This window comes from Pygoscelis adeliae, unplaced genomic scaffold (assembly GCF_000699105.1).
Source record: "Pygoscelis adeliae isolate BGI_AS28 unplaced genomic scaffold, ASM69910v1 Scaffold114, whole genome shotgun sequence".
Taxonomy (NCBI): domain Eukaryota; kingdom Metazoa; phylum Chordata; class Aves; order Sphenisciformes; family Spheniscidae; genus Pygoscelis; species Pygoscelis adeliae.
Genome location: NW_008824587.1, coordinates 2,954,847 through 2,968,106, shown reverse-complemented (window position 1 = coordinate 2,968,106; position 13,260 = coordinate 2,954,847). Strand labels below are relative to the sequence as shown.

Below are 13,260 nucleotides of genomic sequence, written 5' to 3'. Positions count from 1 at the left end.
ATTCGATGCGTTGGTGTATTTTAAAAGCACGGGGGGGGAGGGAACACATACAGCCCAGTAATGTCAGGGTGCGATATGCTCACGTATCAAGTGGGTTTTAGGGATTCTAAAGTTTAGCTGTTTTGCTAAGAATCACTTGAGTTCCAGTACTTTGATGGCAATTATTTCAGTAAAATTTTAAGTAGAAATTTTTCTTGGGTTTTGATTTTTGCAGCAGGGACTGTTTTGGGCTTCAGGGGGGCAACTGACTTTTTACAGGCCTTAGCACAGAGGGGTAGCAAGTCCGGGTGAATAGCTTATTAAATAATAATTCTGTTGTTGCAGATCTGATTTTTTTTCCCAAAACAATGCTGAGAATATGGAATAACTGGAGTTGAAATATCGAGTGCTTTACAGTTTGAATGTTATGCCAAGTACCTTTAAGTACACACTTGAGAACAGAAGTATGAAAACAAGTTTTTTTTTGTTCAGCAGACAAAAGATTCAATAGATGAAAGTCAAAACTATACAAATTCAGGCCAACCACAAAGCTTCAGTCTTTAAGAGTGAGGTTAATTAACCATCGGACCAGTGTGGTATAGGTTGTGATAGAGGATGCTCCATTTCAAGTGGGAATTAACTCCAGGAGAGTCTTCCTAAAAAGAAGCTCTACAATAGTTTTAAAAGCTCTTTTTGTTATCTTTCAGGTTGGTCCAAAAAAGGAGGTAGCAGAATGTAAGGAAAAGTTCGCAAATTCAGTGGATCCAACGGTTAGTCAAACTTTTATGCTAGATCGAGTATTCAATCCCGAGGGGAAGTCATTGCCGCCTATGCGAGGATTCAAGTATTCCAGCTGGTCACCGCTGGGCTGTGACGCGAACGGAAGGTGCCTGCTTGCAGCTTTAACCATGGACAATCGATTGACCATCCACGCCAACCTCAACAGACTACAGTGGGTGCAGCTGGTGGACCTGACAGAACTCTATGGGGAGCGTTTGTATGAAGCCAGTTACAAACTTTCTAAGGCTGACACTCCCAGGGGAGAGCTAGGAGACTTCCCTGAATTTCAGCGACGGCACAGCATGCAGACTCCGGTGCGCATGGAGTGGTCGGGCATCTGCACCACGCAGCAGGTCAAGCACAACAACGAATGCCGGGATGTCGGTAGCGTGCTCTTAGCAGTACTCTTTGAAAATGGTAACATTGCAGTTTGGCAATTTCAACTTCCATTTCTGGGTAAGGAATCAATTACTTCTTGCAATACCATAGAGTCCGGAATAAATTCCCCAAGTGTGTTGTCTTGGTGGGAATATGAACATAACAACCGAAAGATGAGTGGACTTATCGTAGGGAGTGCTTTTGGACCGGTTAAGATCCTTCCTGTCAATCTAAAAGCAGTCAAAGGCTACTTTACGCTGAGACAACCCGTAGTCTTATGGCAAGAAATGGACCAGTTACCAGTGCATAGTATCAAATGTATTCCTCTTTACCACCCCTACCAGAAATGTAGTTGTAGCTTAGTGGTGGCTGCAAGAGGAGCTTATGTGTTTTGGTGTCTCCTGTTGATATCCAAAGCAGGTCTGAATGTCCATAATTCCCACGTGACAGGGCTTCATTCTTTGCCAATCGTATCTATGACTGCAGACAAACAGAACGGCACGGTGTATACGTGCTCCAGTGATGGAAAGGTAAGGCAGCTGATTCCTATATTCACAGACGTTGCTTTAAAGTTTGAGCACCAGCTGATTAAGCTCTCGGAAGTGTTTGGCTCTGTCAGGACTCACGGAATAGCTGTTAGCCCGTGTGGTGCGTACTTAGCAGTTATTACGACAGAGGGCATGACTAACGGTCTTCACCCAGTTAACAAAAACTACCAAGTTCAGTTTGTAACCCTTAAGACTTTCGAGGAGGCAGCTGCGCAGCTCTTGGAATCTTCTGTTCAGAACCTTTTCCGGCAAGTGGACTTGACGGATCTTGTACGCTGGAAAATTTTGAAGGATAAGCATATTCCTCAATTCTTACAGGAAGCACTGGACAAAAAGATTGAGAGCTGTGGGTCTACTTACTTCTGGCGGTTTAAGCTATTTCTCCTGAGGATTTTGTACCAGTCAATGCAGAAGGCTCCCTCAGAGGTCATGTGGAGACCTTCACACGAGGATGCAAAAATCTTGGTATCCGATTCCCCTGGGATGGGCAGCACTGAAGATGATCAAGAGGAAGGAACTTCTAAGCAAGCCAGCAAGCAGAGCCTGTGTGACGCAGGCAAAGGTATGGACATAGATGACACTGCAGATGATTCTCTTCCTCAGTCAAGTGACGCAGGAGGCCGCGAGCCAATGGAAGAAAAGCTTCTTGAAATACAGGCACAAATCGAGGCAGTAGAAATGCACTTGACACGAGAACACATGAAACGGGTGTTGGGCGAAGTTTATCTACACACATGGATTACAGAAAACACCAGTATTCCCACCAGAGGGGTCTGTGACTTCTTAATGTCCGATGATGGCTATGATGACAGAACAGCACGAGTAAGTGCACCTCTATGCTCTGGGGATTCGGTGTTACAAGTGACTTCTTTCTCCCCCCTCTATATCCTTAAATGAAAATACAGCTTTGGGGGTGGGAAAGAGAACTGTAATCATGTCATCCTTGCCAGTCAGCTTCTAGAGAGCATACAGCTTAAGTTGTCCTTCCTTGAAATTACGGAGTAGGAGGGAATGTAAATACAGGTGTTGAAATTTGGGTCGGGTACAATAAAGAATAAGCATGCCTGAGTTTTTGCAGAACAAGGGAGAGGACCACGGTTATTCTGCTGCTGGTGGTGGGTTTAGAACATGTACTGATTGAGAGGGATGTTTGTTTTCATGGCTAAGCTTATTTAATCTATTCTCTCTACAAAACTAAACTTAGGAGGTATTTATATCTAGTCAGTTATGTCTGCAGTTTAAATTTTAAGAGTTGCAGTATCACTTCTTAAAGTATTTATAATTGAAAGTACTGTGACTGTTCCGGTGGTACATCAGGTCTTGTCGTTGCTCCGTGAGCCTTCAGTGGAAAGATCAGTTACAGAGGTTCAGAAAGCGATTGTGTTTTAGGAGTTAAATCCAGTGTTTCAGAACTTTATGCGGGACTTTCAATTAACCAAGCTGACTGAATGTCTTTGTTAGAACATAGATCGCCTGAACCTTCAGGCACGCTTGCATTTATTGAACTACAGTAAATAAGCATAACTGAATGCTTGGCCATGACAGGAACTCTTCCCAAACTCGCAATACTCCCTGCCAAAATAAAAGCATAACTGCAAGGACAGTATCCTGACTATTGCAATGTGTAGAGTGAGCATTTGTGGCAGGGGATAAGTGATGAGCGAACCTTGCACTGGGCAATGAAGTTTTCGGAATATAGACGTCAGACAAAGGAAGCTTCAGTGGGAACTCTCTGCCATCAGCCTCCCGGCTCTTAAGACTTGATGACAAGAATGTCTCAGATGTCTCTGTACCTCTTTGTATGAGCACAGAACAGTTCTTTTCAGTACCTAAGTCCTTAAATCACTTGAACTGTAAAAATCAACCTTTACATTGCATCCAGAAAGACAGAGGAAGGAAGCGCGTTTCCATTACTGATGTAGCATGGTGTTCTCTCTGCTGGATTTACAAGCGAGCAGGCCACGCAGTGTGGCCATCAGTAATTCACTAGGAAAGTATTCTGGCAGAACGGCTGTGTCTTTCTAGCATGCAATTACTATGAATTGAAGGTTTGAGAGGCTGCTTTTCTTGTCTTGTAAACAAGATTCTTCTTTTTATAGTGATTAAAAGCTGACTTCCAAATTCTATTTTATCTATTCAGTTCGCTGTCACATTTTAAAGGTCCTTGGGATGTGGTTTATATCTATTGAAATGACAAAGACAAATTTGATCACATGAATGTTCTACTGTAAACGTTATGTATACTCTAAGATGACTGCTGAAGATACGCACCCAGGTAATTTCTGAACAGGATTTTTTTTTTTTAGCACATCCATTGTGATAGGCGTGAGAACGTGAAAGCATTGCTATAATGGTCAGTGGCATCCTCTAAAGTGGTATGATACCAATGTCTTCAGTACTTTTAAAATTTGCAAGTAGCTTAACAGAACACTTGCTCTTAAGTTCTGTATCCCTTTACTGTGGGACAGAAACCTTTAGGAGATGACAATAAAAGGAGAATAAATTAATACTTACCAACGTATTATATTTCTTATGCTTTTATTTCTTTGAATCCGGTGAAGAGCATAGATCTTTGCATTCCTATTCTGAAATCACAATATCCTGAGATGTTTCCACCTTTCAGTGGGCAGCTCTCTTGCTGTAAACAATGCTGACTGCTGTGTATTCCCAGGTGCTGATTGGGCATATCTTAAAGAAAATGAACAAACAGACTTTTCCAGAGCACTGCAGCTTGTGTAAAGAGATCCTGCCGTTCACTGATCGCAAACAGGCAGTCTGCTCCAATGGACATATTTGGCTCAGGTAATCGGTTCTTAAAGAGTTTTTGCCCTCCTCTGGATAATTTAAACATACTTAAATAGCTAACCTAAAACACTTCCTAGTGTTGGAGTAAAAAGTCATGAAGCATGTTATCCATGCTGCAATTAATTGCAATTTTTGCTGGCTGTTATCTGCCCTCTTCCATGAGAGAGAGAGGGCATTGTAGATCGGATTTGGTTCTCTTACCAGTACACCGTTTTTAAAATAAAATGCTTTTGATTGTCTAACTTTTCTCTTCAAGCAGGGGGAGGATGGGGGCAGGGAGAAAGTAAGCGAGGGAAAAATCAAGCACAAGTCATCCTTTGGAACAGCACATGAAGGAGGGTTTGTTCTAGCTACTTCAGCATTTGAAAACAAAGTAATTTAACAAAAAATGATTGGAAACAGCCACATTGAGAAGTCGGACAAGTTCTGGAACATCTAGAAAAGGAAATCTTCCAACATCGATGTATCGGGTACATGGTGATTGTCCCTGGAGACTTGGCAAGTCAGTAGTCCGTCACAAAGAAAAACCTTTGCCTAACAGATATTATGTGCTAGTTTGGCTAAATAGTCATTGCCTTAAAGACACCGTGGTTCTTCCCCTGCGAAGTAACCCTCAAGCTTTTCACCTCACCTACTGTATGCTAAAATTTTTTGGCCAACTTTTTTCAACGGTATATTGATTTTTGGCCTCTTTCATTTTTGTGACCATGTGTAATTTGGTACACTTGTGAAGTTTCATTTACCTGAATAATTAATTTTTGTGTTTAATGTGGCTCATTACTGCCCTTACTCTCAGAAAGCAAGGTCTATTGGGAACAGAACCCAGCCCCCAGTTAGGGCATAGGAGCACAAAACCAAACAATAAAACCCCAAGCCTCTTGATAAAACTACTTGTCCTTTCACAGGTGCTTTCTAACCTACCAGTCCTGTCAGAGTATGGTGTACAGGAGGTGTTTGCTTCACGACAGCATTGCACGGCATCCAGCCCCAGAAGGTAAACTGTTCCTGTGGCCAAAAGGGGCAGGATTATGTATTCTTAAGTTTTATCTGCAAAATGACTTGAATTAGTTTCACTGACCTTTCTCTTTTAGGCAGTTATCGTGTGAAGTACTAGTACTCTGCATTTCGCGGTGTCCTATCGTTGTCCAGTAGTGGCATACGTTAATTACAGTATAGTGACTGCAGAAATTAATTTATAAATGCTACATTTTAATGAGAGCTGGGTAAACACGTAATCTGTGCTGGAGTGCTACAACAGTTAGTTTATACTCAAGCTGAATATATTAGCATCCAGTTCTGCAAGAGCTGAGGGTCTTTGACATTCTATTTCAGTGCAAGCTGTATTGATCCAGCGCAGGTTAAGAAATAGTTGGCGCTTTGCTGGCTTAGGTCCCAAACCTGCCATAAGTACATCATCCAGAGACAATAACGGCAGGCTGTGGGGGCCAGTCAACGTTTGCATTTTCAGAGTTTGAGGAAGGACAAGCTGTGCGAGAAAATTGTTTTCTTCCCAACTGGTACACTTAAAAATCATGGAGTACTCTAACAGTTTGTCTTGAAGTGTGGGTGATACTTTTCCTCTCCCCATAGTAGGTGGGTATTCCAGTCAGCACTAAGGATCAGCTACAGAACTTAAACCTCGGTAGAGAGAGGCTGTAAACCTGATTTCCTTATATTGGAGAGGGACAAAGAAACAGGAACCAAGGACTGCATTATGTGAAGGCTCTAATTTCAGTTAAGAAAATGAGAACACTACATTTGTAGCATGGTGATCCTTTAAATGTTTTTCCGATATCGCTATTTAGATGAGTATGTAATGATATAGCATGGACTGTTTCAGCTTAATTTTGTCCCCTGCTAAAGCGGGATTTAAACTGGCATTGCTTGAAATTTCAAGACAGAAACGGAGTTGGATTCCTCTGCACTCTCAGTTAATCCTGCACGGTGAATGTACACAAACTGTTTCAGGATGACTATTTAGTTTGTCTATCTCGGGCGTCGTTCTTGTGTTCATCTCTACCTCCAGCTTTAAACAACTTGTTTTCTTATTTGCAGATCCTGAATGGATCAAGAGGTTATTGCAAGGACCTTGCACATTCTGTGATTCTCCTGTGTTCTAGAGAAAAGCTATGTAAAGATCAAAAGTATTTTCTCTACTGCATAAGCTCCCTTCAGTCTCGAAGGATACCAGAGCACAGGAATACAGACTTTACTGGAAGGGGAAGTCATTGTCCACGGCCCTGTAAATAGAACATCGGACGTTCTAGAAGCCCCTTAAGTCCAGAGCCCGTTCCATGCTCCACATCAGGAGTACATCTGGAAGAGCGAGTTTATAAAGCGGTTTGGAAATGCACCCCATCGAAGCATCAGCAGCTGGACGTGCTTCCTTTTACTGAAAAGGAACTGAAGTCTTAAGCACGCGGTGCGAACTGTCCTTTCTGCCCGACAACCGTGCGATTTCCCAAAAGCTAGGACGGGAACAGCAGAACTGCCTCTTGAATGGTCTTGGTGGGTAGAGAAGGCTTCAGCTTGTAGTACTCTCGTTTGCTTTTTAACAAGCACTGGCACTTGCTGCAGAATATTAAACTATCAAAATAATTTGTGGTTCTAATTTCTTGCAGAGCGAAGCGTATGCCAGTAACAGCCATATGAAAGAAATGGGCCATTATATTAATTTCACTTTATCGTCTAGAAGAATAACTGCCTCTTAACTGTTATAACAGTATTGCAGTCAGAAGGGTAATGTTGGCTGCCTGGGTCAAATATGGATCAGTAAGAATAATTTTTAAATGTAATAATTATTAAACTAATAGCAGTTAGATTAAACACTAATATATATATATAATTTCCAGTGCTCCTAAGTCTCTTGCCCCACCTTCTTTTTCTGAACTAAGTTCTAACTACTTCCTAGCTTTTGCCAGTGTATGCGCCTTCTGTTTCACCTAACGCTCTACCAACAGGAATCGCCTTTCCCAGTGCAACAACTTAGTTACCAAAAACATTACCAATTTACATTGTTTTCAGTTGAACTGGGAGTCTCTCTCATACAGAAATTGAGTTTTACAGAAGTTTGACACACAAGTAATCACTCCCAGCTGACAGTTTCTCTTTTCCTAGTAACACAGTTAAAAAAAAAAACCAAACAAACCAGCACCCGAACCCCACCAGGGCTAAGATGTTAGAGGTAAAGTTTCCACAGGTGGTTATGGAGTCTGGTGAAGCTGTTCTTGGATAACCCTGACTTTCTCATCAAGAAATTCATAAATACACCAATTATGTAGCATGGCTGAGCCCAGAAATTTATTCTGCCTTCTAACTGGCCTATCAGAAAAAAACATCTTTCTCTCTTTGGCCCCTGGTTCCTGTGGGGAGCAGGAGAATCCTTTATCAACTTCCTATGCAGCGTTAGAGGACTAATACCTCCAAAATGTGTACGGTTATTTGGTACAGTTGGTCTTGTTAGCTTAAATCCACATTGTCAAATAATCCAAAGCCTATTCTTCAGAGCACCGATCTGGGCACTCAGATATCTGTGTTGCCCTGTTTGCAATTCATGACACTTCTAATCGTGTGTGAAGTCCTCTATAGCTATTTGAGCAATCAAGGACTCGCCTTGACAGTATCAGTCTCCAACAATGCATGTGTGGATTGGTGCTTAAGTTTCCTTGATTTAACGACTATGCATATTTTCTTAACGTTCCTTCACCTTTAGTAGGAGCGAACTTTTTTCAGCTAACATTAAAACAAGTCAGCTGTCCTTACTATTCAGTGTTTCATGCATTAAACATGATAGTGCTTTGACCGAGAATAATATTAATATAGTAGACTAGAACAGCAGAAGCACATTCATCTGTAAAATAATTAGCCTTGTTTGTAAATATTCTTGGAAGTGATACCATAATTGTGTTAAAGAAATGTTTAGTTTTTTATTGCTGTGCATTGAAAATTGAAATTACTTCACTGTGTCTGCAAAGAAAGAAAATGTAGATCGTGATAGCATCTAGTAAAACGAAGAGTAACCTTGATACCTAACGTGTGCGTAGTTTGAGGCCAGGTACTGTACCTGGGGCAGCATTTATCTTCTCCTTCCCAGCACTGTTGGGGTTTGGGGGGGACAGAACATCAGTTTCCAATACGAGCTGAACAGAAGGTTTAGTCACGGTGGTAGAGAAGACATTTTAAGTGGAAGCTGCAAGTCCTTGTCCAGGCAGTCCCGACCAGTTCATCGTTGAGCGAGTGTTCAGATTCAGAAATTCACCTGACTATGCAAAAGGCGAGAGCGCTCTCCAGAACCACGTGTAAGCGCTTTTAATAAAAGGACAAAGAACATTTCTTTGATAGTGGTGTAGAAACCATAATATCCTGACCTACCGAAATGTTTAAGTCTGGCTGACCAAAAGGTTCAGCATGGTATCATTAGATTAATTCCTGGTGATTACTTCTAGCAGTTCTCTTGAATTTCCCTGGATTGAGTTTAAATGCTGTAGATGTGCAGAAGCTCTAGTACACCTAGCATTAATGTTGCAGCATTAATGTTTATTTTCCTTGTCTTTCAAGGCAGTAGATACTCAGTATACCATTGCCAGTTTATTTAACCTGATTTATGGCTGCTGGGAGAATGGAATTTTAAAGCCAGTGATGTCGGCTTTGTCTGCATGCCAGTGGAGATCCTTTAGCACAAAGCTTTCACTTCTCACCCTGACCCATTCACAACAGGTAAAGAGGTATTGTGATTTAATTTTTTTTTTTTAAACCATCACTGGTCCCTAAGTGTGTTTTTTAACTAGCGTAGGCTCGAATACTATAGCACACCTCAGACCAGTAACATTTAACCTCTGATGCTGATCTTACTGGATTTTTCTGCCCAGCTACCAGCTGAGACTTCCTTCAGGAAACCTTTTATCTGTCTTGGACTCATGACTCGCAGTTCTAGGAGTGTGGAGGTTAATCCCGTTCCTGCTGGAGTACTGTAACAACCCGCAGGGCTGCAGCAGCACCTCGATGCATTATCCCTCACGATGCATTGTCCTAATCAAAACCCTTGCTTTCGTCCCACACAGGGAAAGCGAGTGGGTGAGGAAGGTATGAGCACCTGCTGCCAGATCCTCGTGCTATTTTGCCATTAACAGAGCTGCCTTCTCAAACTAATGCATAGCAGAGCTATCCAATATTAAGGCCCAGTCTGTTCTGAGACACAAAGTGAAGCATTCAAAGAGTAAATCCCACAAAATTCGTGTTTATCTCGCTAAGTTTCTCCCTAATTTTTGCGAGATATCTCAAGTGAGTCGTTTAAGGCTATCCTCAACTGCTTCGCTGTTTGGTGGTAAATACTGTGGCTGTTCATGGTGCCTCATCTCCAGAGGAACAACAATGCTCCAGCAGAGAGACTAAGCAGTTCTTGATGCACTGCTGTTTTGCTGTTTGTTTTTGTTTTTTTTTTTTCTTTTTTAAAAGGATTGTGGTATTTGCTGTTGCATCTGAGAATTAATAGCCTGAGATGCCATGTTCTGTGTCTGAAGCTAATGTGTCATTGTCCTTGATAAATAGCTTCTGATAGCATTTAAGATTTGCTACTCCCGCTGGTAACAAGACTTTATCCCTCCTCCGCTGGGATGAAGAAATCCAGGCTAACCCGGGTTCAATGGATAAGCAGAACAGCTCTGGACTGTACAGCTTCTTAGTGCCTTGGTGCTAGATGCCATTGTTTGAACGAAGGTGAAAGTTTGGGGCCATGAAGAGTCTGTCTTGGGTCTCCAAACTGCACCTCCTGCTCTGGAACTGGCGACAGCGGAACTCATTGCTGCCTTTTACCTTAATTCAGCTATGGGTTGGGAACTTCATGATTCAATCATCCCTTCCTTTTGTGTGTTCCCCCATCCTATAAATCCTATTGTATATTCCTAGAGAGGAAATATTACGGTTGCTAATACATACAGGCAATACGTATTTCCCCAATTTTCTTAAACTTACCAGGTTTTCCACTGGCTAATGTATCATCAGTGATTATGGGCAGCGTAACACCACTTATTTGATCCTTATTAAGGGTTTCTTGACATAAAGGAACCGAATGCAAATGTACCAAGCCTTGGTTAAAGGCTAACAAATCACACTTGCGCTGTTATGCCCTAAACTAACGTTTACAGGAGACTTGGTTGTACAAGTTTAATTTCTCGAGTACGGAGCCCTTCCTTTATTATTTGTCCACTGTTTCACAAACTGGGAAGCCTTGCAGGCACGATTGCTGGAGTCTCAGTTGCCGTCTACAGGTACGGCATCAGAGAGAGAACGTGGAAGAGATCCCATCCCCGCTCCTCGGAGCCCTCACTGCGGAGCAGGTCGGGGTCAATCACCGAAGCTGTTGCTCTTTTGACAACATCTAAACTTTGTGCGCGAGACAGATGTGCAAGGCTGGTTAGATGTGTCCGCCAATAGGTTGTTCTTCAGGGGGCAGGATGGTGGCTGCAGGAGGAGGAAGGTACTGCTTCGTTCTGTCTAGTCTTGCCTTTCTGCATGAGTGGAGCTGGGTACGTCAGTGAGAGACCACCACGTGCCTGCTTCCTACTGTCAATCACGATAAAGTGCTTGTTGGCATTTTACAACCTAGTTCATGCTGTTTATTGAATTCTTCCTGGCAGTCACCGTATAAGTGTGTAGCTAGTAGCAGTCCAATACTTAACAATGTAATAAACTTCAAAATTCATTACTGCGGAGCACTAGTTCATATTTTTGCAGCTGGAAGTAAGGGCAATAGCAGTCTTAGCCTCAAAGTGTTGGTAGTCATGGCAAAAGTCAGATTTATAGTAAGCACCTAAAGTAACTGGAAGAAGGTGGTTATGGGTTCTCAGTAAATACAGGTGAAACGCTCGGAGTAGTTATCAATACTACGTCTGTCCTCATCCCCCGCTTGTATTCCCTTTTGAAGCTTTCTGCATCAGGCTTGTAAACACAAATTACACTGGTTATACTCCAGACTTACGTCAAAGTGGGTAGGGTTTATTTTTTAACCAGGACAGGTACAAACGTCTCTGTGGAGATGCCTGCTAGTTTATAGCTCTGCTGGTAAATACCAGGTTGGAAAGCTGCTTTTTTCCCTCCGTGTGGGTAAACAAGGACAACTTGAGCTTGGCTCTATTCATCTGGAGTCCTGTCCTGCCTGCTGAAGGTGCAGGAATCTTAACAAGACGGAGTCGAGCCTTCTCTTGGAAGTCTCAATCCAGGATAGTTTTTCACAACCTGTGGAGGTCAGTGTGCGTGTTCAGCAACGCCCACAGAGCGTTAGTTTTCACTTCTAATGGAGGAGGGCCGTGTGTACCTACTCTCACTTAAATTTCTGTCTGTGCTAATCTTTGGCTGTACTCAGTTCTAACTCATACTTTACACTGGAGATGTTCCCAGACCCTTGGTGTCAGTTGGAATATTCTTACTCTGTCGCTATTTTTTAATGCTAACTCAGTTTTTAGCACTCTTCACTTGAAGACCTGGAGCTCCTGCTGCTCTGTCACGATCCGGGTAGTGACCTCAGGAGTGTCACAGCTGCCTGTGGACGATGGTTTTCATTGTTGCGATGCAGCCGGTACACAGGGCACCGACTAGCATTAACTACAGCACGGTTTGGGGCAGAAAGTGGAGTAATTCCCTGTGCTGTCCTAGGCTGCGGCTGAATCAACCCAAATGTGAATGTTTGGAGCACCTTCATCACAGGAGGACTCATGCACTGCTGAGAGCCTGCAGCAGGAGTTACAGGGCTGTGCCAGCCCTGCAGCATTCTTATTTAACGTGAAACTAGGAGGCCAGCCCTGAAAAGGGAAAACCCAAGAGCCATCCAAATGGAACCGTTCAGAGGAGAGTTTCATTTAATTGCTCCGCCAATCTAGTCGATCTCTTCATGCTACTTTAATTCCATTCTGGGGTGCGAGTGTTGTAGCTGGCCGACCACGGGGTCACCAGGCTGACCGAAAAGCAAAGTTGAGTTTTAATCTTTACTTTCTGGATTTTTCCTTTGAGACTTAGTTCATGGGAGGGTCTGACAAAGTTGCTGTGAATATTGATGCTGTGTATATGGCACATTTTGTAAACGTGAAGCAAACCTGGATGAATGTTTTGTATACTGCGACAGTAGCATTGTAATCCTGCTCCTTTTTTATTCTAAATAAATAAATAAAGTACTTGTTTGTAACGTCTGTATTTCAAGGGACTGAATTCCTGGGAGGAACATGGGGTGCCAAGAGCTGAGACTGGCAGGGAAGAGCAGTGTAGTTAAGCACTCAGTCCTTCAGCATAAGACTTTGCACTTTAAAAAAAAAAGAAAAAGCTTGATAATAAAAACCTCTCTGTGGCCACTGCCACAGAACGCTGTGGTAAAGCCTGGGAGAGGACCTGGGGCCTGATAGTGCCCTTCAGCCACCCAACCATTCCCTTCTCCTCGCCAGCGTAGGTTCAGCCCCTCTTTTCCCTGGCCTCCCGAACCGCCGTGTGGCAGCACTCTGGCTCCAGAAAACAATTCTGCTAAAGAACCGACTTTCTTTGATGAGAGGGGCCTGACATCACCTTTTCTTTTCTTCCGTAGAATCAAACAGTTCTTGTTGCAGAAAGAGGAGAATAACCCAGGAGAGCCTGGCTGTAGAGGGGAATAGACAATTTTCTGTGAAGTACGTATGACAAGGCAAGAGTCACCTTTCGGGTTCAGTTTTGGCAACTGCGACACAGGTGGGCAGTCACAGGGTCATAACCACAAGTTCGCTCCTACTTGAGATCAACTCGGCTCCAGCTG

General features: G+C 42.9%; 1 protein-coding gene across 1 annotated transcript; it reads left to right on the top strand.

The window, feature by feature from the left end:
* The first annotated feature begins 764 nt into the window (after nt 1-764).
* Nucleotides 765-8,853, top strand: GTF3C4 (general transcription factor IIIC, polypeptide 4, 90kDa). The gene is made up of 4 exons (XM_009322066.1): nt 765-2,507; nt 4,357-4,487; nt 5,396-5,484; nt 6,546-8,853. The coding sequence occupies exons 1-4, from the start codon at nt 765-767 to the stop codon at nt 6,608-6,610; spliced, it is 2,028 nt and encodes a 675-aa protein (XP_009320341.1). The 3' UTR covers nt 6,611-8,853.
* The last annotated feature ends 4,407 nt before the right edge of the window (nt 8,854-13,260 follow it).